The sequence below is a fragment of the Cydia pomonella genome, chromosome 4, assembly GCF_033807575.1.
Source record: "Cydia pomonella isolate Wapato2018A chromosome 4, ilCydPomo1, whole genome shotgun sequence".
Classification (NCBI taxonomy): domain Eukaryota; kingdom Metazoa; phylum Arthropoda; class Insecta; order Lepidoptera; family Tortricidae; genus Cydia; species Cydia pomonella.
In genome coordinates, this window is record NC_084706.1 from 28,715,915 (window position 1) to 28,740,836 (window position 24,922).

The window sequence follows — 24,922 nt, forward strand, 5'->3', positions numbered from 1 at the left end:
TGCCCCCGTGTGGGTGCAGGCGGTGCAGCCCGCCCAGCACAGGAGTGGCGCGACAGTATCGCGCCCGCGTTTACACTAGCCAAAATATGTAAAAACTGTAGGTAATAACAGAAACGATTTTACCATTTGTAAACACGTTTGGAGCTTACTGCCTATTTTTAATGCATAAAGTTTGGTAACTACAGGTATTTTACCATATTAACATTTACAAATATACGAAATCATTCCCACATGCAATACCAAGGTAAAGCCTGACCAGTAATATATGATCACGCGCCATATTGCGGAATTTCGTTGAAACTAAATTATTCATACTAAACTGAACGGTCATGCACCCTATACCAAGATCTAAAGATTGATCTCTATGGACCAAGGTCTGAAATAAATGTTTTTTTTTTTTATATACATGAGAATAACAGCGCCCTCTTGACAATGATCATATATTTCTGGTCGGGCTTTACTTATACTATAATAACGTAAACTGGTCCCATAAACTTTTATTTTGCGCATAGGGCCCAATAAAATCATTGGTACAAGTCGGGTTTTCAACTCGCGACCCATACCGCTAGGCCAACAACGCTTCTATGTCTTCGACTGTACCACCATTAACCCGCCAGCATTGACCGTCCGTCAGGGTCAATCCAGCCCCCGGCAGACATCGATTAACAACCAGATCTCTATCACCACCATAGACGACCGCCGTTAGAGCCCGTTTTGTGAAGACGCTCTGTATAGCAGCTATTGCGAGTGCTGTCACTTGCATAGCGATGATTAGATTAGATTAGATTTATTTATTTTTTAAAGAAAAAGTCACAGTATTTTACACAAAAGGATAAAACAAAGGCTTTCATTAAAAGATCGTCAACTTAACATTAAAACAAAAAATTAAATTAATAAATAAAAATTAAAAAATGAATATTATGTACAGAAGAAATAGGACAGGCGGTAGTACAGATCTTTGGGGTACCGGTAGCGGTGGTGGTGGGTGGGCCGGCCTTTACGGACTTATAGTGCGAGCATATTTCGACAGTGATGGCTGAGATGCTTTGCTCAAATAGGAAGCTCGCGACCTATGTGCACAACCTCCCAGGAAACCCACTCGAGGGAAGTTTTGAAAGCAGTGCTTTGGGCTAAACTATCGAAAACCTATGCGACATCCAGGTTAAGTCTGTGTCTGTGCGGAAAGAGTAGTAGAATCATAGAATGTATTGGATCCCATACATTTCACGACTCTTTCCGCACAGGCTCTAAATTCCAGTTCTTCTCCCCGCGGTGACCCATCGGTGAGTGAGGTAATCAAGGCCTCCAGCGCTTCGACCACGGCGGAACCCGTATTCCTGGTCGCTAATGAGCGGGATGGTCTTCGAGGTATACTAATGGAGCAGGGAAATGATCGTAATCGGCCTGTGGTTTGAAGGGTCAATCAACTTTTTAGTGTCACTCGTTGCCATCGTTACGTTTCCCTGGACAACTCTTAAAACCTTGATTGTATTGTACCTATAAATTTAATATTTACCATGGTTAAAAATAAGTCATTTCTATAATGGGCTATCTAAGCATGTTAGTAGAAAGTGATACAACATTTGTTAATATAACAAAATAAAGTTGATCCACTGCTATGCGTCATCTAGTCACCGATCTGCGATGACGCCCACGGCCCGCTGCCCGACCGCCGACCGCGAGCTGCAGACAGGAGCGCGCCGCGTTTAAAATACAATTACTGCGATACTCGACACCTGCCCGTCAACCCTAACCTACAATTATACTTGACCTTGAGCAAATTGGCGGATTTGTTTGAACATGTAATCGAAATGTAACTACATTTCAATGGTTTGAGTGAGTTTGACGTGATTTTTTGAAGAGTACGGCGCTCTCTTATGAGGTAGACAAACTGTTTCAAAAATTGCACATATTAAAATAATTTATTAAGAAGATACTTACATGTACCTAATCTAGTTTACCATTCGCTTCAGTAAAAGTGCAGATAAACGTCATTTGACGTGAACTTGCCTTAGTTTTGTGTATATCAAGTATCAATCATGACAAAATCGGGACTGGGTCACGCTACGAGGCAGTTCTTCATGACGACGACCCTGCACGGCTTCAAGTATCTCTGTTCGGGATTCCATTCAGATCGGTGAGTTTCCAAGTGCTGTGCCCTACCACACAAAGCGAGATGTTGATTCACAGTGCCCATAGGTACCTCTCTTAGCAGTGATAGATGTATGTTTATACATTTTGAAATTTTTAAAAATATTTTTATATTTACGTTTTTACGGTTCCGTAGCCAAATGGCAAAAAACGGAACCCTTATAGATTCGTCATATCCGTCTGTCTGTCCGATTATGTCACAGCCACTTTTTTCCGAAACTATAAGAGCTATACTGTTCAAAATTGGTAAGTAGATGTATTCTATGCACCGCATTAAGATTTTAATACAAAAATAGAAAAAATAACAATAAATTTTGGGGGTTCCCCATACTTAGAACTGAATAAAAAACGGCCAAGTGCGAGTCGGCCTCGCCCATGAAGGGTTCCGTACCATTTATGACGTATTAAAAAAAACTACTTACTAGATCTCGTTCAAACCAATTTTCGGTGGAAGTTTGCATGGTAATGTACGAGTACCTATATCATATATTTTTTTTTATTTTTCACTCTGTTATTTTAGAAGTTACATCTAATGTCGATTCGGTGTAGGTGCATATCGAAATTGCCTCGATCTCAGGTATTAATAGCAACTAACTGACCGTCGCCGTTGGTGGACCTTCCGTCTTCTGCAATAAGGTTTATGTGTTGTCAGTTAAGGCTGCTGCGTTTCCATTAGATATGTGCGAGGTTCCTTAGCGAGGGTGTGTTTGTTAAGAACCAATAGAATCACTTCACTAACACACACTAAATCTATTCTTATCTATTTGCTACTGTACTACTTACACAATAAATTCTAGAATATTGAATTTTTGCAATACCAATTCTGATGACCGTTGCAGTGTATGCTGGGTGAGCTGGTGCGTGGCGAGCGCGTGCTGCGCGGGGACCCTCTGCGCCGTGCTGTGGGCGCGCTTCCTGGAGGTACCCGCGTTGCTGACGGTCCGCTCGGCCACGTCGGCCCCCGCCCCTCTTCCCGCTGTAGCGGTGTGTTTACCGCCGGCGAGCGCGGCCTTCCTCCTTGTCGGACACTTGTAAGTAACAACACACTGAGTGCAGCAGCAGCACCTCCAGCACCGGCGTGTCTGCGTCGCAGACTGCAAGTCTTCCTCCTTGTGGGAATCAGTTCACCACACTGGCTGAGTGGTGGCACCAAAGAAGCTTATAAGTAACTCCTTTATGTCTCTGAATTCCGAACCAAAAAGTTGATAGTCTGCCTCTTTTTGTCGTATCTATAGGGAGAGTAGGATAGTACATTTCCTTGCTAAAAATAAGTGATTAAAACTTGCCGAAAACCGTTTAATTGAGAACTGTGTAATACAAGGTTAACTTAGGTGTCAGAGAATTTAAATGACAATCTTCTTTTTCAGTCGGTGCTCTAATATAAGTATCCACTTTTCTATACAGGTGGCGCCATGGGTAGGTACTTCAGTTGGGGCACTTACTGTACAATGCTCAAGCAACCTTCCTTCCAGGTCGGCAGACGATGCAGTCATCCGCCGCCTAACCAGCACCTTCTCCAACATCCTCCAAAACAAAGAGACCAAGCCCGAGAACCTGATGCTCCTGGATACTCTCCTCAAGTCTCATAACGTGACGATCTTGGACGCTCTGTACCGCAACATGCCGCCCTGCAGGGAGTTCGCGAAGAAGTGCCGTTGGCAGAAGAAGGAAATACCGTGTGGGAAGCTGTTCCACAGGGAACTCACCATGTATGGAGTATGTTGCGTAATAAAGTCTAGCAAGTAAGTGGTTGTGACTATTTTGGACGCTCTGTACCGCAATATTACGCCCTGCAGGGAGTTTGCGACGAAGTGCCGGTGGCAGAAGAAGGAGATACCGTGTGGGAGGCTGTTCCGCAGGGAACTCACCATCTATGGAGTGTGTTGCGTCATGAAGTCTACCAAGTAAGTGGTTGTGACTACCTTGGACGCTCTGTACCGCAACATGCCACCCTGCAGGGAGTTCGCGAAGAAGTGCCGGTGGTAGAAGAAATACCGTGTGGGAGGCTGTGCCAAAGGGAACTTACCTTGTATGGAGTGTGTTGCGACATGAAGTCTAACAAGTAAGTGGTTGTGACTATCTCGGAGGCTATGTACCGCAATATGCCGCCCTGCAGGGAGTTCACGAAGAAGTGCCGGTAGCAGAAGAGCAAAGCGAGCGAATTTTTTTGTATGTTTTTTAAAAATGTTTGTTACATCAGAACTCATATCGTTTCTCATCCGATTTATACATTTTTTTTAAGTACATATTGGTCCTATTTTTGTCTATCTGATGATGGGATCCATGAGGAATCCAGGGAAGTTTTATAGGCACACGTATACTCGTAAAATGATTTCTATATTTTCTTCAACAAATGAAGCATTTACATTCCAAGAAGTAATATTTAATAAAAATAAAAACCGGCCAAGAGCATATCGGGCCATGCTCAGAGTAGGGTTCCGTAGTTACTCTTCTGTCACAATGAGCTAAACTATGGAGCTTAAAGTATGGTAGATTGTTAACCAAGGGATGAACTGTGGGTGTACGTCTTTTTACTATGAAGGGGAAACTTTTTGCGATAACTCAAAAACAGCTAAACTGATCATATCCGCTATAGTTTTCATTTAATATCTTTCTTAAGGCCCCTATTAGTTTTGAAAGACCTTTCCAACGATATCCCATACTGTAGGGTTGAAGCAAAAAAAATGTTCACCCCCACTTTACGTGTAGGGGAGGCACCCTAAAAAAAAAAAATTTTTAGTTTTTATTGTACGACTTTGTCGGCTTTATTGATTTATATATCCATGCCAAATTTCAGCTTTCTAGCACTAACGACCACGGAGCAAAGCCTCGGACAGACAGACAGACAGACAGACAGACGGACATGGCGAAACTATAAGGGTTCCTAGTTGACTACGGAACCCTAAAAAGTAACAGACTAGAATCGCACTCTCTAGGACAAATGATTTTTTTAAGTCGTGAAGCTTCAAGCAATTAGCCAACTGTAATTGTTATGAGATGCACTACAGTAACTTCTTGCCAATCACCTCAGTTAAACGATAGACCTATATATTGTTGAAGGTTGAAGCGGCCGAAGTCGCCGATGGCGACGCTGGACAGCAACAAGACGTTCCGCATGGTGCTGCGGTGCTCCAAGCCTAAAGTTTTTTTCGGCTGTGAGGTGAGCAATGTATATGAATAACCTACCTATATATTTGTCACTGTACGGCACTGTATTTTCAATATTATATGTAATATTTTCTAATGTAACTCTTCTGTAATGACGGTTTGTGCCAAAATAAAGTGAAAAAAAAATACGATTGTGACTGTACATCACAATAATAAGCTGGAAGCTGGGCTGTACACCCCCTCCGCACTTAGGGCGCGGATCACACGCGGAGCCGAAAATCACGAATTGAGAACCAATGAGGAACTGGAGATAATACATAGGCTCTGAATAACCGCTTACTTGCTCACGGTGACTCAAGTGGTGAACGAGATTTGTTACTTCCAGTTTTTCATCATGTACGAAGGCGAAGAGACAGTGAACACAGTGACCCTCGTCCCGGGCTCCGAGTACACCGCGCAGCTGACCTTCACGTCCGTCCAGGACTCAGACTCCGAGAAGCTGGTCACCGGCTCCTGCGTCTCCAGCGACTCCTACTCCCGCAAGATGTGCATGGTACTTACTTACCCACTAAGCGTGATGACGTAAATGAGTCTTGGCCTACAATACAAGAATACGCCATTTTTCCCGGTCCTGCTCAGACTCTGACCAAACTCTGACCAAACTCTGCTCAGACTCTGACCAAACTCTGACCAAACTCTGCTCAGACTCTGACCAAAACCTTAAGTACTTAGTTAGTTTAAAGTTGTCACAGTTGTGTGTAATTTTAGTATAAAATTGCTATCATATAGCAAAATTTTAAACAAGTATAATTTCAGTTATGCGCCGTTTTTTCTTGGCTTTACACGCCTTCTTGTCATGTTGTAGGACACGTGTATGGAGCGACATTGTGGCTGTTCCAACCCTCTACGGACTATATTTGACGATGAATACAACGTCCCTCCGCCCTGCAAGCTGTGGCAACTCGGCTGTCTGCAAAGAACAGGTACTTAAGGGGCGTCCACAAATTACGTAACGCAAAATTCCAAATTTTTTGACCCCCCCTCCCCTCATGTAACAGGACCGTCACGCTTATCTGGGACCCCCCCCCCTCCCCCTTCAATTCCGTTACGTAACAAGTGCTTTGTAAAAATCTTTCTTTAGGTTAATATTCAGAAAAGAAAGACAGGTGGTAGTATATATACTTTTTAATCAAAAATCTGTCTGTTTTAATAAATCATTAAACTGTGGTTTCAAGGAATCAAGAAATTTAATCATCTATGAACGGGTTTTGGTTCCATTTCTTAATACATTCTATTAAAGGTAAATCAGAATCGCTTTCACAATCGGTATCGGTTTCGGCGGCGATCCCATCTTCTGTGGCTAATATTTTATAATAATACATAAAAAAAACAAAAAAAATTTTTTTTATGTATTATTATAAAATCGTGCGTGACGTAACGCAAACCTTGACTCCCCCCCTCCCCAACGTAACAGGACCGTAACGCTTGGCCTGACCCCCTCCCTCCCTTCAATTTGCGTTACGTAATTTGTGGACGCCCCCTTAGTGCTCATTTAATATTTTTAAAATTATAATCGAATTTTCATCTCAGACAAAAATTCTACTCTTTCACATTTTTGGGGACGAATACCCTAACCTAACCTAACCTAACAAAAGGAATTGAACGCCATAGCTGCCGCCGCTTCAGTCAGTCAAAGAGTTGTGTGAAAATGTGCAGTTTTTGAAACAATATGTATAGAGCAGTAACTGTTATTGGTGTGGATATATAAAATTAAAAAGTAGGTATTTTCTTTTCAGAAAATTCATCTTGCAACTGTCTGCCCTCGTGCAGAAAAATCTCAACAGCCTTGTCGCTCGAAAACAACATCATGAAGTCGGCGGAGTTCACGTTTGATCCCATCTAGTAAGTTCATACTGTTACAACTGGTTACAAGCCATTCATTCTGATAGGTCCCAGCTTGCTCTCATCCGTTTGTGTCACTGTTCTAGCTTCATTTGAGTCATGGGTGTTTTCTATGTATATTTATCTATATACATATGTATGTCGTCGCGTAGTACTCATAGTCCAACATTTGCTTACTCCGGGGCTAAGATATGTGTGTGTCGCCAATATTTATTTATACAGAGCGACGGGTAATTCGACCTATTTCTTGAAAGGGATTATTCTAGATCTTATTTACAATTTTTGTAGCCCAGTCAATCAGGGGTCTAAATTCAATGGTTTTCGAGTTATTCAAGCATATCGTTTTTTTCGAAAAAACGCTATCTTCCGACCTAAGAATGGCGATTGCAAAAAAAAGTACATACTTTAGGATGCACTCAAACTTTGTAAGTAATGTCCAGATTACTGGCACCACCATAACGTGGGAACGTTTCAGCCAAGGCATCAACGTGTCGTCGGAGACGGTGATCAAGCTGCGCGTGCTGGAGGGCGGCTCCAAGATCTTCACGCGGCAGCCCACTGAGACCTGGTTCACGCTGCTATGTGAGTCAGAAATGTTACTTAACTAAAATATATTACCGCTCATCAATAATAAATTAAACGGGAGGTACTTGCATTTCATTAATTTTAGTGATTGTACACTTTTGTTTTTGTTTGTCATTCATTCATCGTTACTTCTGTTCTACTCAAGGTTAATTGGAAGAGATCCCATACAGGGATAAGTTCAATTTTGTTGTATTGAATTTACTCTGTAACTGTGTTTCTCGTGTTTTTATTTCTATGTACAATAAAGTATATACATATATACATATGGTAAACTTAATTAGTATTAATCAGTTTTAAAGTCATTCAAAACTCTTATTATAAATGATTATTGAAAAGATTTTATTATAAATCGGTTTCTATCCACGCGTGGACCTGTGGACTAAGCTCTAATCAAAAAGAACTTGAAATAGAGGAGGATTGTCAAAATAAATTTTGTAGCCACAGTAAATTTACTGTCATCTTTCGACACATGATTAAAACTTTTGCAACGCCGTTTGACTTTGATCCTTATTCTTTCACAGATATATGACTATCAAAAAAGTGGCGCCATCTTACCGGGCATAGGCCAAAGAAATGGGCATATTTCCGAACGATGGCGCCATACCTTTGGCCATGTCAGAGGGCATTTTTAGCATCTCTTTTCTCCAAAGGTCATCCCACGTATGAGATCGGACATACTTATGTGAAAACTCTCAAAAGGTTACTTATTATGGTGTTTCCGTTTCCAGCATCGCTGGGCGGCGTGTTCAACATGTTCCTCGGCGTGGGGCTGTTCAGCGCGCTGGAGCTGGTGTTCTTCGTCCTGGTGCGGGTGCCGGCGGCTGTGAGGACGGCGCCCGAGATGCACCTGCCCGTCGCTCACGTGCAGGCCCGGCACTGACGTGTGCCCGTCACTCCCGTCCGCCCGAGATGAGGCTGCCGGTCACTCACGACATGTCTGCCACGGAAAAAACTCCTCAAATATGATATTGATGCTTCTAGTGAAAATACTGTAAATAGTACATAACAATACAATTAAAGTATTCGGTACGGTATACCGAAGCGCTCTACATCCTCATTTTAATACCTTGAATATAGTCACTGTGGCCAAAATTGTATAGGACTTCATTTATTTATTCATATCATCTACAGTGTGTAAATCCAAACCGGCGATAAATTGAACCACGTATAGTTTATCCGTTTAGGTAATCATTTTTTAGTTACACTTAATTATGACCGCGAAATTAATTTACCGAGCAGGAATGTACTATATGTATTGCAGTAAAACAAGAACTTTTGCAGATTACGTATAATTTTTAAAACATTTTTTTCAAAAAAATCAAAGTTTGTTTTCACCCTGTATAAAAAATTAAAATTTACAAAATTTATAAAATCACTTTAAAATAGTAGAACTAAAAGTCTGCCTTCCGCATAAGGGGAAAGGAGGGGTAAAACTGCAAGGAAAATAAAAAAATACGGCTGAAAATTTAGAGAAAAAATTAATTAATGTGATGAATAATTATGGACTATGAGGGTTGATACGATGGCGCATGATACCTAAATTTTTAACCGGTTAATTAAACAGCCCAACAAAAGAGGCTTTTAGAATTTTTAGGAAAATTTAGTATGGCGGATCACAGAACTTTAGCAAATGGATAAATTAAAAATATAACACAAAAATACACAAGAAATAATTAGAACTAGATAATACTGTTAAAATTTAAAAACAAAAAAAAATTTCAGTGGAAACAGGGTAAAGGGGATGAATGTGGCACACGCCAAGGTACCGGCAGCTGGATTCAGGTTTACTCGTGTAGAATGGATGGCGCACAAGTTGGCGACTTTAAACAAGCCGACGAGGTAAGCCTTACTCGCTTTCTGGCGAGCACGTATGGCAGCAGACCGGGCGATAACGATGAGATTTCTTCACTTCACCACTGCTTAGCGCCGACCTGCGCACGGCTTTGGAGACCTGTCGCTTCCTGGCTAGCGCGTATGGCAACAGACCGGGCGATAACGATGAGGTTTCTTCACTTCACCACTGCTTAGCGCCGACCTGCGCACGGCTTTGGATACCAACTGTTTATGAGAGGCCTCTCCTCTTCGAACGCCGATTTACGCGCGCCTTTGGTAGTCAACTGTTACCAGGAGCTTCTCCACCCGTGGATTTATGCGCACTTAAAAAGACTTCGTGTTAACTATTAAACTGGCTATAAATTGCAAAACTGGTTTAAAACGACCCGGGAACACAAACGACTTCTCCACTCCAAATTCACCAAACCATCTGCCGAAAAACAACTTCAATCTTCTCTTTTTCTAATATTCCATAAAAATTTAAATTCAAAATAAGCGCAAATAAGCACTTAATTTATTAGAAACGGCCAGGAATTATACGAAAAAAAGGTCGGCGCTTTCTTTTTCTTTTTTTTTGCTAAAAGCGCCATCTAACCATCAACGCCTGAATTATGAAACCGCATAGAGAGACAACAGAAAGAGAACTGAGCCAGCTGACAACTAGAAGAAGAAGTTTAAAAATAAACCGACAGATGTTGATTATGTAGCAATTTTGCTACAGTATGTACTGCAAACATTACGAGACAACCTGACGTGGCATTACGAGATACGAGCACTAGCGAGCATGAGAACAATAATAATAATAATTAAAATTATAATTTCAGAATAACAATATACCAAATTCTTGTACAATTTTTTTTTATCTCAATAAACTTTTTAGATTCTGTGCTAACCTCCTCCTTTAAATATTCGGCTGTATTGAATTTACACACTGTATAACTAAGATACGATTTTTCCTTAATTTCTAATAAAAAAATACCGTATAGAAAAAGTAGTATACTCTATGCCATTGTGTTAAGAATGATATTATCGCGAACTTAGTCACTTGGCTTCGTGACCCCACGATAATAAACGCGATAAGTCCAGTTATCAATACGTGTGGCTCCTATAGGTATATGGTCCACGATGTATATGAGGCAGAGACATCGGCTGGTAAACCTTTACGTGTTATAAATTTTTAATAAATAACGCTTCCAAATCGATATGCATTGCCAGTTGCCACAGACAAACACATAGCGGTCAAAACTTACACCCCTCCTGTGTGTGTGGTAGGGGGGGAGGGGGGAGTGGGCTTAAAAGCACTAGACCATATATATATTCAAAAGACTTCAGTTAAGTAAAGAATTTGAAAATGAACTAGGTAAAGTCTATGTTCGTTTATTATATTCGCATAATTGATATGCAATCAATATTCGATACAATGCTACCTTCAATTCTTCAGGGTTCAATGCTACTACCGTGTCCACCGAAGTTCGCAAATTGCGGGCATCTTTCTCTTTTACTCCAATTAAAGCGTAATTAGTGACAAAGAAAGATGCCCGCAATTTTGCGATCTTCGGTATCCGCGGCAGGCCTCGATCTACCATGCAAATACCGTAATGCAACGAAAATCTCATGGAAGTTCTTAAACCGTCTAAACGGCTCTTAATACACATTTCGACAATATTTTACTGAATTGAAGTAATTAATCGTTATCAAACGTGACGTAGGTACCTATGTGCTCTAGTGGAACTTTAGGTACGAGAATAATGCGATTGTGTTGTTTACAAACATTACAATAGGGAGCGATAGATATGTTATTTGCAAATCTCATTTAATATTTATTCGCAATAGTGAAGACATCTTTTAAGTTATTCATTTTTGTTTGTTAATTACGTTTGGAAGAGAGAATAAGAATATGTTCGCGCTCAGATATTTTATTTATTTGTGTTTGTTCCCGGCTTCTAAGATTGATGGTAAGTTTTTTCTATTCTTAGCTTTATCAGAAGTATTTTTTTAAAATTGCGTCGCGTACCGACGCTTCTCTGTTTTATTAGACAAGGACTTCCGTTTTAAATATGGTTGCATCAGGTTACAGGACCATTGGCGCCAACATTATTGTGGCAGAAGCAGGAGAGAGCGTGGACATTGCGTGCGAGAGCGAAGTACCCCTCGTCGGGTGTGAGTTCATACATCCTGGAGAAGCGGACCTGTTGTAAGTAAAGTCTGATGGGGCTGACCTGACAGTATCGTGGCAGAAACAGGAGAGAGCGCGGACATTGCGTGCGAGAGCGAAGTACCCCTCGTCGGGTGTGAGTTCATACATCCTGGAAAAGCGGACCTGTTGTAAGTAAAGTCTGATGGGGCTGACCTGATATAATAGTATCGTAGCAGAAACAGGAGAGAGCGCGGACATTGCGTGCGAGAGCGAAGTACCCCTCGTCGGGTGTGAGTTCATACATCCTGAAGTAGCGGATCTCAGCGCCGCGGTATCTCAGACGTTCAGTAAAGAAGGTAGTTCACAGCCTTGAACTTCCTAGGATAGCTTATGTAGTATTTTGTAAAATTCCAAAGCATGAGCACGGCTAGCGAACCAAAAAACATTTTACCTATTCGAAATTCGGTATAACGAAAATTAAACTTTTTCAGAGTTTTTTACAATGCGGCCGTCGAATCATGCAAGGTCACTGTGAACGCCACCCCCGCCAACTCGGGGCTCTGGACGTGCGTCTTCTACACCTCGTCATCGTCTCAACCACAAGTACCACAGCCCCACAAAATGGTGGAACTGAGAGTGCTCGGGATAGACAAGGAAAACACGGGGAGGGAAGGAGACAGCGCGACGTTATCGTATGAAAGTTCGCATGAAGATATAGCTCCGATAAGTGCTGCGCCAGACAGAGAGGTCGCAGTGAGGAAAGGAGACAGCGCGACGTTGTTTTATGAAAGTTCCCGAGGGGATGAAATAGGTGACGCTTTTAATTTATAACGTCGTCGTCAAGGAGGACGAGTCACTCTAGTTATAATGATTTAGATACTTCACATAGATAACACTTGAGTCATTATTTAATTAATCACTACCTAGCCTAGCACTGGTGCCGTTTTAACCCGGGGTATGTTTACGAGTCATTTTTGTGACAGTCGCCATCAGATATATCGGAGCGGCCATAGGCGCTCACAAATATCTGAACACGCCTCTATTGTTAAGGCGCTAGAGTGCGTGTTCAGATATTTTTGATCACCTCGGCCGCTCCAATATATCTGATGGCGACTGTACAAAATTTAGATAAATTTTGCTAAATTGAGCTAAATTAAATTGTTTCGCAGCCCTGACATTTTTTTTTAAACTTAAGTACACATTAAGTACCAAGAGAATTCCAGATTTGAGAAAAAAAAACCCGAGCCTTGGAAAAAATTAAAACGCACACGTACATACATAGGTAAGATAAGTACCCACACAGCAATCCAAGGGCATTCAGCATTATAAACACTGGTCCATAAGGCAGCAGTTCTATTACTGTTGCTTCCATACATTTATCTCGCATTTTTTTTGTGATATGGCAGTGACAGACTCCGTACATGGCAACCCCAAGGAACACCACTCAAGGTTGCATACTCTTCAGCATAGTTCTACAATCAATAAGGAGTCAGACGTGGTTGTACATTTTAAAGTTAACACCATATATTTATGCATATTGTTGTATGTTTCAGACGACGAGCCCATAGTGATCAGCGTGCAGACGTACGTGTGCGCCAACCTGGCCTTCCTGGCCACCTTCGTGGCGCTACTCTACTGCAAGGAGCGCTACTACACGCGCTACTACGGCACGCGCTGGGATGACGATGACAGCATGCACGAGGCGAAGGCTGGAGACGTCAAATGCTCTGCCAACCCTTTGGTGCTAGTGGTATGATGGTACCTTTCGATGGACACAGTACTGACTCCAATATAGGATCAACTGAAGATCAGAGGCCATAGCTAAGATGATAAACAACAATCGAAAAGTAAATATGTATCGGGGTGATAGATCGAGCAAAAAGTGCTCATTTCCATACAAGATTTAAATTCTAGTTGTAGTTTTCTATAAATGATTGGCATTTGGATTTTGGACGTGACGGTCGTACTTATCTTGTCCACGTGAAAGCGTGTGTATGACAGTGTCTTGTTTTATTGAAACAGTGTTAAAAAGTGACGTGGATACGCCATCTGTCGGATACCGTGAGATATGGACTGCGAACGTGTGTTTTGGTGATATCTGGCGAGGGCCTATGCCCACTGTCTAAGAGTGCCTATCTGACTGACAGAGCTGGGCTCAGTTAACCAAAAAGTTAACTTTGTTAATTGTTAAATAAAAAGTTAACTTCGTTAATCGTTAAATAAAAAGTTAACTTCGTTAAACGTTAAAACGTTACTTTTCAAGATTTTAACGGAAGTTAAAGTTAATCGTTAACTCGAAATCGTAAATATACGCAATAAGAAATAAAACTCGTAGAAACAATAATAAATTTAGATTTTTATTAAAAACTCATCTACTAATTAACAAGCAAGCGTCCCGACCACGCTAGTTACGTTAGTGCCGTGGAAACTAGGAAGGGCCCTGGTGTGGGACGCAACGTGTGTCGACACCTTTGCACAGTCCCACATTCTGGGGACCCGCATTCGAGCCGGCGCTGCCGCTGACCAGGCCCAAGTACTCAAGCGCCGCGAATACTCGACGTTGCTCGACGACTATGAGTTTGCGGCGCTCGCGGTTGAGACTTTGGGTCCCTGGTCAGCCGACATGAAAATATTCATGGGAGCATTGTCGGCGCGGCTGGTCGACACCGGGGACCCCGGGGCTGGCGCGTACCTCTCTCAACGTATTTCCCTTGCGATACCGAGAGGTAATGCAGCTAGTGTCATGGGGTCCATGCCGCAGACCGTCCTGTTAGAAGGGGTATTCTCTTTGTAATTGGTTCTTTTTTTTGTAGGTAAGTATATTTTGTAGTAGGTGATTTTATTTTATTTCTAGGTTTAATTTTAGTTTTATTTTTGTAATTTATAATATTTTAGTTTAGTCAATATAGATTTTTTAAGAGCTTAGTATTCCTATTTATAAATAAATAGATCACATGACTAATGGCATGGTAATCAATGATTACTAATTAATAATAGCATATCCAATAAAAATATCATTCACTAGTGTTGGGTATAGGGGCTCGCCGTGACGAAATGGTGAACACAGTAGAACTTTTAAACAGCTTATATTTCGAAACACACACAATACGTACAAAAAAATAGAACTTTAAACTGACAGTTGTGCGTACGGGCGCTCGCGCGGATAGCATGGACCGACTGACTGTCATACAGCGCACATAAAAAAACCAGATTAGCGGCTCGCGGCCACCGTTAAAACTACCCTTAAGTTTAGATTTCTTAATCTACCTATTTATTTATTCACACAACATTTAGCAATGCAAAATATATATAACACAATATGAGCGTCGCTAACATTTCCCCACCCTGAGTGCTGACTCAGCACTCAATGCCTATTGGTACACGAGCGACGCGCGAAGCAGATCGTTTTAAGGTTCCAGACTTAGTTTTTACCTCTACCACCCTTATGCGGCCGTCTCGGCCGGGGTAGACTTGCTGGATAACGCCTTTCACCCACACGTTCCTCTGCGCAGCGGGATCTACAATGAGAACAAAATCACCTACCTGTAGTGGCTTTTGTTCTTGGGTCCATTTGGTTCTCGGTATGAGGTCTGGCAAAATCTCCTTGACCCACCGTGTCCAGTACATGTCGGCGAGCCTCTGAGACTTACGCCACTGCTTTCGAGAATAGAGATCGGAGTCATCGAAGTTCCCTACGACAGGTAAGTTTGACGTTTGCCCCATAATCAGAAAATGATTAGGAGTAAGCGTCTCTTCGCTGCCAGGCTCAACGGACACATGGGTTAGTGGACGCCCATTCACCATGTTCTCCACCTCCGTCATCAATGTGGAAAGTACCTCATCTCTAGGGGCGCGTTCTTTCAGGATTACCTTTAACGACGTCTTCACACTCCTAATTAGTCGTTCCCACGCCCCACCCCAGTGTGGGCTGGCGGGGGGAATAAAAGTCCACTGTACTCCGCAATTAACACCTTTGTTTTTCAGGTCCTCTGGATCCAGTTCCTGCAGTGATCTTTTTAACTCCGTGTCAGCGCCGCGTAAGTTTGTCCCATTGTCAGAGAATAGGTACTTAGGCCAGCCACGTCTCGCCGCCATACGCCGAAGAGCCATGATCAGCGAGTCCGAGGTAAGTGAATGAACAAGTTCCAGATGTATCGCCCTCAGCGTAAGACAAGTGAAAAGTACGCCGTATCTCAATTCGTGGCGTCTCCCGACTGTCACCTCCATCGGCCCGAACAGGTCAAGGCCACAGTACGTGAAGGGGCGCTGGTGATGCGCAAGGCGTGCCTCCGGTAAGTTTCCCATTCTAGGTACTTCAGGTTTTGCTTTTTGAATACGACAAAACATGCATCCAGCTACTACAGATTTCACCGTCGGACGTAGTTTAAATAACCAGTACTTTTGTTTCAGGTCATTCACTACTCCCTCGTGGTTTCCATGGGCAGCCTTCTCGTGATAACTTCTGACCAGCAATCTAGACACCGCATGCTTGCCGTCCAGTATAATAGGCCTCTTTGTTTCTAGCGCAACATCTGCTGCGGCATCTATACGGCCACTGCATCGGAGAAGCCCATTTTCATCTAAAAACGGCGATAAATGACGGAGTTTACTGCTGCGGTCCAAAATGTTGCCATTCCTTATGGCGGCTATGTCTTCACCGAATGACTCTTGCTGCGCTCTTTTCAGCAGCAGCTGCTCAGCCCGCGCCATCAGCTCGCAATCGATGTCTGCAGAGCGGTGTTTACACCTCTCAATAAATTTTAAAACAGCTGCCGTCGCCCTCTGCAAGCGCAGCCATGAAGAAAATCGTGTCGCGTCCGGCACAGGTAAGTCATCACTTACATTATGAACTATATTAATATACTCTAAAGTAAGTTCATTTATTTCAGGGCTTACTGTATCACTCGGCCATTGCGATTCGTCGGCGTGAAGAAACTCCGGACCATAAAGCCACTCGTTCTTAAATATGGAGTCATCGTAAACCTCTCTTGTAGCTACATCAGCGATGTTTAACTTTGTAGGTATAAAACGCCATTCACTAACGCGCGATAACTCGTCTATTTCGCCCAACCGGTTTGCAATGAATATATTGTAGTTGCGAGTATCATTCCGGAGCCAATACAAAACACACGCCGAGTCGCACCAGAAGTGCCGTTGCGCTGTAGTTACCTTATGTTCGCGCAGCACACTGTCGGCCAATCTCGCGGCCAGTAAAGCACCTTGAAGTTCACATCTGTTTATGGTCAGAGGCTTAACAGGTGTGACCTTGCATTTACTGGCAACAAAGGCTACATAAACCTGCCCATCTTCTTCCCATCTCCAATATGCTACAGCGCACATAGCCTTTGAAGATGAATCCGAAAATAAATGCAGTTGTAAGTTATTATAGTTATTTATATTGCTTACACTTGCAGCGATTGCGTTCGTAGTCAATCCCGGCCCGGAGTGCGGCGTAGCGGCAGGCGTAGCGGCCGGCGTAGCGCTCGTCGTAGCACTGGTATTGTTCGCAGCGGGTGAGTCTCGCTCCATCACGCTCGCACCTATGGATGCCTTTTGATACCATCTCGGTATGCGAATGCGACCTATTAATTTTAATAAATCGAGCCACTTTACCCACTTACTATAGATATCATCGGGAATTTCTTCATCCCAGCCAGTGGCCGATCGCCACGTATCCTGGAGCATGATTTTACCCTGTATGGTAAAAGGCGCTAAAAATCCAAATACATCAAAAATAGACATAACAACTTTTAACATAATCCTTTTAGTAGGCCTTTGATGGCCTAAAACAATCTGCTCAGGAATACGTTTTAGAGATACGTCGAACCCCAACTCGTCCGTGGCCGGGAACCAGATGAGTCCGAGCGTCCGCTCGCCCTCGAACTGCTGATCCATTTTAAACTTTACAGCAGCGGTACCGAGAGTTTCATTTGGCACGCTGTCGAGCACGGATGTACTGTTACTCGTCCAATTGCGAATCTCGAACCCACCTTCCGCGTGTATATTTGATATTGTATTTACCATTTTAATTGCTGTCTCCTCGTCTGGCAAACTCTGAATATAGTCGTCTGCGTAGTGAGAGTTGCAGATCGCGTCGACTGCAGCCGGCTCGGTGTGCTCGTGGCGCAGAGCATTTTTATTTTTAATAAACTGCGCGACAAACGGCGAGCATTTTGCACCGAATATTAGGGATGTCATTACGTACGTTTTGACGGGTTCCGCAGGGTTGTCCCGCCAAAGAAATCTCAGGGCGTCTTGATCTTGTGGGTGGATCTGGATGCGTAGAAAACATATCTTTTATGTCTCCGGATACTGCGATACGATTTTCCCTAAAGCGCAGCATGATTCCCCATAGTGACGTCAGTAGATCCGGGCCCTTGAGCAGATAGTCGTTTAAACACGCACCCGCCGCACTATCTGCTGCGTCAAAGACCAGCCTTAGCTTTTTCTTATTAGGGTTGTCCACGCCAAAGTGAGCCAAATGAAATGTCTTTGGCGTGCGCTGACTGTCCATTAGTTCCCTGGCAAAGTTATTAGTAAATAAATGTTGTACTCGTTCGGCATACCTGTCCGCATATTCAGAGTCCCTGGCCATCTTGCGCTCGACTCCTTTTAGCCTTTTAAGCGCATGCGGCAGAGTGTCAGGCATCACGCAGTCTGGATCTTTCCATGGTAAACCCACGCGCCACCTTCCATTTATGAGTTGAGCGGTACGCTCAAGGTGTTCAACGGCCCTAACGTCGTCCTTATTAAGGCGAGGCTTACCTGCCACTCCCACGGAGTCTAGCTCGAACGCGCGACGTACCTCTTCATGCAAGTCCTGCAGTGCGCGCTGTTCGCCCGCGTCGCGCCCCGTCAGCGGCGGCGCGCCCACCAGCAGCGTGGAGTGCACCGGCCTAGCGCTCGCGCCGCGCGTCGCCCCCGACACACGAATTTTACCATGAATACACCACCCTAAAGGAGAAAGTGTTGCGAACGGCTCATATAATTTACCCGACAATATTTTCAATGGTACAATTAAATTGTAATAATCTTGACCAATTAATATTTCTGGCTTAGTAACAACATTTCTAAGTTCGCTCTGTATTGCATTTAAATATTGATATTTACTACAATCAATAACAGATAAGTCTTGCGCAGGTAAACATAACTCATTAACACTGCGTGCTCTAATAGAATGAACCTTATTGTCCTTATCATAAAGCTCCAACTTCACCACCGTACTATCACATGTTATGCCACTTTGTTTCCACGGACCGCACACGTGCATAGATTCGCGATGCCCGGTAAGTCCTGCGCGCTGTGCTAATTTAGCACTTATTACCGTCACTGAAGAACAATCGTCAAGCATAGCACTACTTTCAATAACACTGCCGTTTTTTGCACGAATACGTACGGGAACAGTTTTAAGTAGAACTCTGTTGCTACTCGCGGTGACACAGTTCACTACTTCCGGCGTAGGTGTATCAGCTGATCGCGGGACCTCGGGGCTCGCCTCCTGATCCTGACGGTTTTTGTTATCGAAGTGCAGAAGTTTGTGATGCATCCCGCCGCAGCCGTCCTTATCGCACACCGGCGCAGGGCATGTTTCTCTCTCGTGGCGTGAATCTAAACATTTAAAGCATATTCCGTTGCGTTTAACATACTGCCACCGCACCTTACGTAATGCCCGCTTAAATTGTTTACACTCGGACAAGTTATGATTTGGCTGAGCGCGGCAAAAATGACACTTATCAGTCTTATCGTTTTTCTTGCCACTTTGTCGTTCGGTTTGTAATAAAATAGCTTGCGGTCGAACGTTATCGTGTTGTTTTGACTTCTGTTGCTCGAATCGATGACCTTGCAGATGTATATTAGCAGTAGTAGCTATCTTCACAGCTTCCGTATTTAAAAAATCGGACATAATGCTTAAGCGCGATATAGTTCCGGCTTTAATTAACGGGTAACTATAATCTGACCACTTAGACACGAGCACTGTGGGAAGTTTAGATATAAGTAGTGGAACAATACTTAGTCCTTGGACGTACTCTTCGCGTCCCACCACTTTCACGGCTTCGACGAAGTTTTGTACCTTGACGGAGAAGTTTATAATGTCTTTTTGGTACTCTGAAGACATAGGTGGCAGCTTTCTAATATCCTGCACGAGTCTGCTAATTATGCATTCTGGATCACCGTGACGTAGCTCTAGCGTAGCCATTATGCGCTCAGGTGAAGCAGCACTCATGAGCAGAGCTGATGCGGTTTCCTTGGCAGCTCCGCGCAGACACTTTCGCAGCCTCCAGAGGTTTTCTTTTGGACTAAAGTTGCACACGTCTGTTGACTCTTCGTACGCCTTCTTAAAATGCAGCCACTCGAGTGGATCTCCAGAATATTCAGGTAAATCCCGTGGCGTACAAATACGACTCAGTAAGTTGGCGTTTGGTTTATTGTGAATGGAGGCAACCGTCAGGTTCTTCACGGCAGCGGCCAATAGCTGGATTGTCCCATCAGAGGAGCCGGCGACGGGTGCCGCCGACTGGTGCAGGTCGCCCGTATCTGGACCATCTAAGGGGGCGGTCTGCGACTTTTCCAGCTCTTTTGCGCTGTGTTCCATCCACTGTTCCACATTAGGACGTGTACCATCCTCGCTAGCTTGTGAACTGTATATACTACCATCTTCTAAATCGGCTAGGTCGGCCTCTAGCTCTTTATCTATTAGTTGCATCCTAATTTCAGCCTTTTTTCTTTCAGCCTCCAATTCTAGCCTCTTCCTTTGTGCTAGCACAGACGACGACACTGACCGTTTTGAGGCAGATTTGCACGAAACGGGTAATGGCGGCGGCGCGGATAACGGTTTCGACGCACTGCATAATGGCGGCTGCCCGTTTACCGGCGCGGCAAATAACTTAGATTCCGATTTCGCGCTACTCATTTTAGGCGTTTGAAATTGGCTGGGTCCTGGTTGTTGTTCCAACTTGGATGCGCTATCATCCATCTGTAGCTGCTCGCGTTCTTTTTGTGCGGTACGACGAGTTTTCACCATAGCGGTACGCGGCGGCGTGCGATACATGCGAAGATCCGGTTCGAAGACCACTTGTTGGGTATAGGGGCTTGCCGTGACGAAATGGTGAACACAGTAGAACTTTTAAACAGCTTATATTTCGAAACACACACAATACGTACAAAAAAACCAAGATATACTACCAACAGCTGAGGGTGGTTAGCAGGAGTGTCACGTCCTGTACTAATCGATACCCGGTGAGCCGCCGCGTGAAATGGGACATCTTTATTACTGGCGTACCCATTGATGATTATTTTATAGCTAAAATATTGCCATGGTATTACGTCAAGTTCCAAGGATTACGTTTTAAAGATAAGAGTACTTCGAGAGCGTTTTACGACTTCGATGTACTTAAATATTTTTGTGCCAGTGTAACTTACTACTCGAAAACAAAGTAGCCAAGATATATAGAAGATTGACGACCGGTCTGACCTATTAGGTAGTGAGAAGCCGATGGTCCCGGGTTGAAATCCTAGTAAGGGCATTTATTTGCGTGATGAACACAAATATTTGTTTGTGAGTCATGGGTGTTTTCTATGTATTTAGGTATTTATAAATATTTATATATTATATATATCGTTGTCTAAGTACCCACAACACAAGCCTTAATGAGCTTACTGTGGGACTTAGTTAATTTGTGTAATAGTGTCCTATAATATTTATTTATGTATATCGTCCCGTTACACCGTGTACAGTTAAAGTTGATTAGCACTAGCAGGAGTGTTACGTCAGCGCCGCGTGGATCGGACATCTATCACTGAGTATCCATTGATTATCATTATTGGTCTCTCGGTCTTATGGTAACACAATATTACCATTATATGCTGCGACAAATTCCAAAGACTTCATGTTTTAAAAACAAGAGAATTAGAATTTACGACATCAAAGTACTTAACACATTTTTGTGGCAGTGTTACTTAATAATACTACTCAGTATCACAAAGTATCCAAGATACATGTCCCGACAGTTAACGTTGGTTGGCAGGAGTGTCACGTCCTGTGCCAATCGATACCCGGTGTGCCGCGTGGAACGGGACATCTTTATCACTGAGATGCCCTTTGATGAAGATCTTATAAAACCTGATGGGGATTAAATACTATCACTGATCTTTTTTGAAAGAGAAGATACTCTCTGAATTTGGGCGCACAGTAACAAGACAAACCAAAGGACATGAACGTTTCTTCTCATTATTTTTTTTCATTAGCACAATATTTCTGTGGGTGTCTGAAACATTTAAAAATATGACATAATGAATATATGAATTTGATCAAGATACAAAGTAGTTTTGAGCAAAACGGCGAAGGTATAGAAATTATTGATAGCGACATCATAAGTTTCTAATTTAAAAGTTCCAAAGTCTGCTCTTCAGTATCTGGATGATACTTTTACACCTAAGCCCCTACACAATCGAAGCCATAAATCTTATATTAGGTATTCATTATTGCGTAGTTTTGCGACCAATATATTAGCAGTAGGCGTGAAGCCCTGGAGCATCGGTATGTGCCTCACGTTGTCAAGTGAAGCGATATACGACCGGCACGCACAAAACGACGGGTTATATTTTAAACCTCGTGTCAGTTACGACTTTCTGTGTAAGCAGTGTACAACAGACGCCGCCAAGTCTGTCACGCGCGTGAGATGTATTACCTGTAAGATTAGTATACTGTACTGTTTAATAAAGTTCTCACTCAGATTTTCAGGAGACATTTGAATATTGGAAGTATTTTAGGGGAATAATACAAAGTAGCATTGAATTACTAAGGAAATCGGCGAAGTCATAGAACGTTCAAATGGGAGCTGACGAGAAGGCCGGTGGACCGACGATCTGGTATAAATAATCACATTTGGGGGTCAGTGGGTTTTTTCAGCTAAAGTATAATGTGCCTGATAATATTGTATGATACCATCGAACAGAGCAAAAAACGACTTTGACTTCTAATAATTTTATGTCAAAAATTTCATTTTTGGTACAAGCTTTTATCGCTAACTGTACTTTTATTTCCACAGGCAGCGAATACTCACAGAGACAAGACGTGAAATAATTTGTCTCGGTGAGTATTCGCTGCATGTTGTGCATGATAGTCCTATTTTGATATTTTGTGTGTATATGCCTACAGATTCTATGAACAATCGTTTAGAGTTTAGTGACTGTTTGAGCGAAATTGCGGCTATTGCTGAGCAGAGTTATGTGGGACCAGTGTTTATTCTGGGGGATCTAAACGCTCATCCTGGCGAGTTATTTGGTAATGATATGTTGAACTTTTGTACTGATCAAAAGTGGTCGTGAATTGATATGCAGTTTTTTGGAGAAACCGCTGATACTTATACTTTTATAAGTGAGGCCCATGGTTCCGTTGTAGTCGGTGGCTCGACCATTGCCTAGTTACCGAATCCGCTAGCAAATTGGTAGAAAACGTAAAAATTCACCACGACATCTTTTGGTCAGATAATTTTTCAATGGAGCTACAATGTAACCTAGATATAATTAGACCTAGGAAATTAATGTCATATCTTGTACAAAATAACGTTATATGGGGAAATAGAAATGCTATTGAGATAGATAAATATAGGGAATTATGTCAAAGGTCACTTAAACAAATAGATTTTCCTCAGGAGCTTAGTAGCTGTTGTGATAAAATGTGTGACAATTCTGACCATAGGCAAGTGATAGATTCCCTGTGTAGAAGAATAACTATGTCCCTGTCCGAGGCTGCGAGTGATGGCCGTGACGCTGTGAGACGTGTTCGCGGTAGGAGCAAAGCTGGCTGGAATAAACACATCGGGGGCGCGCACTCGGAGGCTCGTCGAAGCTTTCTCAATTGGGTAAGTCATGGTAGGCCAAGCTCTGGTCCGCTATACGACGAAATGGTTAGAACCAAAAAATGTTTCAAGAGTAAACTGAAGTTCCATCAGAATAACGAGGAACAAACAAGAATGAACAAACTCGTTAATTCTCATAAGGAAAAGGATTTCAAAACTTTTTGGAAAGAAACAAATAGTTTGAAGCCTAAGGCAAGTCTCCCGGTGGGCGTGGGCGGCTGTGATGACCATAAAGACATAGCCAACATGTTTCAAAATCATTTTAGGATAAAGCCGAGGCTGGCCAGCGATGTGCAGGGTCTTGATGCTGCTGCTGACGTTGCGAGTCGCCCTGTTCTTATTACAGCTAAAGATGTTGCCTCTGTAATTAATAAAATGACTCGGGGAAAATCTCCAGGGCACGACGGGCTAAGCATAGGAGCACCTGCAGCATGCCGGCCATCACATCCATAGGCTGTTGGCTATGCTCTTTACCCTTGGTTTAAGACACTCCTACTTACCAGACGAGTTTTGAAAACGGTTGTTGTACCGATAGTAAAAAATAGAACCGCCGATGTATCTGACGTTAATAATTATAGGCCAATCTCTTCGGCCACAATTGTAGCGAAGGTTCTTGACGGTGTGCTTGAGCGTTACCTCAGTAGATACGCAATGTTAGATGATAGACAATTTGGTTTTCGTGCTGGTCTGTCTACTGAGAGTGCTATTTTGGTTCTTAAGCACACCGTCAGGTACTACACTGACAGGAAGACCCCCCGTGCGCGGCTTTTCTCGATCTTCGACCTAGCGTCGTATGAAAAACTATGGGAGAAGTTGCAGAAGGCGGGTCTTCCTCAAGAACTGATAAGGCTGTTAGAATATTGGTACAACAATCAATATAATTTTGTGAGGTGGGGGATGTCGTTCTCAGACGGTTATAATAATAAAAATAATTGTACCTTAGCGTTTTTTCTTAAAAATTTAATCGATAACTTGAAAAATTATAACGCCTGCAAAATGTAATAGCAAGCAAAATATAAAACAAGTAAAACTTGGAAACCACAAATAAAATGACTCATATATCATATTATAATTTAATATGAAGGTACAAAAATTTGGCTTTTATAGAATTTATCAATAATCACGGGAACATAGCGTAATAAAGTACACCCGCCATTCTGACTGTCAGGATAGCGGGTGTACTGTTTTTTGATGATAACTTTATGTACCGTGAGGTACAATTTTTTTAACGGAGATACTAAATAGTACAAATTAGGTACAAAAATATGGTATGCTTTTCAATTATTTTTATTTAGGTACACCCGCCATTTTGACTCTCACTTGAATGTCATGTATATTGTATTGG

At 42.7% G+C, this 24,922-nt stretch overlaps 3 protein-coding genes across 3 annotated transcripts; 2 read left to right on the forward strand and 1 right to left on the reverse strand.

The window, feature by feature from the left end:
* Positions 1-1,212: 1,212 nt before the first annotated feature.
* On the forward strand, positions 1,213-8,838 carry LOC133517404 (uncharacterized). The gene is made up of 9 exons (XM_061850718.1): positions 1,213-2,137; positions 2,991-3,182; positions 3,624-3,893; positions 5,212-5,311; positions 5,645-5,812; positions 6,125-6,242; positions 7,056-7,161; positions 7,637-7,743; positions 8,475-8,838. The coding sequence occupies exons 1-9, from the start codon at positions 2,040-2,042 to the stop codon at positions 8,624-8,626; spliced, it is 1,311 nt and encodes a 436-aa protein (XP_061706702.1). The 5' UTR covers positions 1,213-2,039; the 3' UTR covers positions 8,627-8,838.
* Positions 8,839-9,487: 649 nt separating this feature from the next.
* On the forward strand, positions 9,488-14,735 carry LOC133517407 (uncharacterized). The gene is made up of 4 exons (XM_061850721.1): positions 9,488-11,534; positions 11,650-11,773; positions 12,208-12,527; positions 13,270-14,735. The coding sequence occupies exons 1-4, from the start codon at positions 11,477-11,479 to the stop codon at positions 13,470-13,472; spliced, it is 705 nt and encodes a 234-aa protein (XP_061706705.1). The 5' UTR covers positions 9,488-11,476; the 3' UTR covers positions 13,473-14,735.
* A 51-nt stretch (positions 14,736-14,786) lies between these two features.
* Positions 14,787-18,018, reverse strand: LOC133517402 (uncharacterized). The gene has a single exon (XM_061850714.1). The coding sequence runs from the start codon at positions 17,912-17,914 to the stop codon at positions 15,074-15,076; it is 2,841 nt and encodes a 946-aa protein (XP_061706698.1). The 5' UTR covers positions 17,915-18,018; the 3' UTR covers positions 14,787-15,073.
* Positions 18,019-24,922: the final 6,904 nt, after the last annotated feature.

What these genes read in the sequence shown, in the direction of transcription:
- LOC133517402 (XM_061850714.1), bottom strand. Translation starts at nt 17,914, where the DNA reads ATGACATCCCTAATATTCGGTGCAAAATGCTCGCCGTTTGTCGCGCAG.
- LOC133517404 (XM_061850718.1), top strand. Translation starts at nt 2,040, where the DNA reads ATGACAAAATCGGGACTGGGTCACGCTACGAGGCAGTTCTTCATGACG. An exon ending in TTCACGTTTGATCCCATCTA is followed by an intron (nt 7,162 to 7,636) that starts GTAAGTTCATAC and finishes GGAACGTTTCAG; the next exon opens with CCAAGGCATCAACGTGTCGT. An exon ending in GACCTGGTTCACGCTGCTAT is followed by an intron (nt 7,744 to 8,474) that starts GTGAGTCAGAAA and finishes TTCCGTTTCCAG; the next exon opens with CATCGCTGGGCGGCGTGTTC.
- LOC133517407 (XM_061850721.1), top strand. Translation starts at nt 11,477, where the DNA reads ATGTTCGCGCTCAGATATTTTATTTATTTGTGTTTGTTCCCGGCTTCT. An exon ending in CCTGGAGAAGCGGACCTGTT is followed by an intron (nt 11,774 to 12,207) that starts GTAAGTAAAGTC and finishes AAACTTTTTCAG; the next exon opens with AGTTTTTTACAATGCGGCCG. An exon ending in TTCCCGAGGGGATGAAATAG is followed by an intron (nt 12,528 to 13,269) that starts GTGACGCTTTTA and finishes TGTATGTTTCAG; the next exon opens with ACGACGAGCCCATAGTGATC.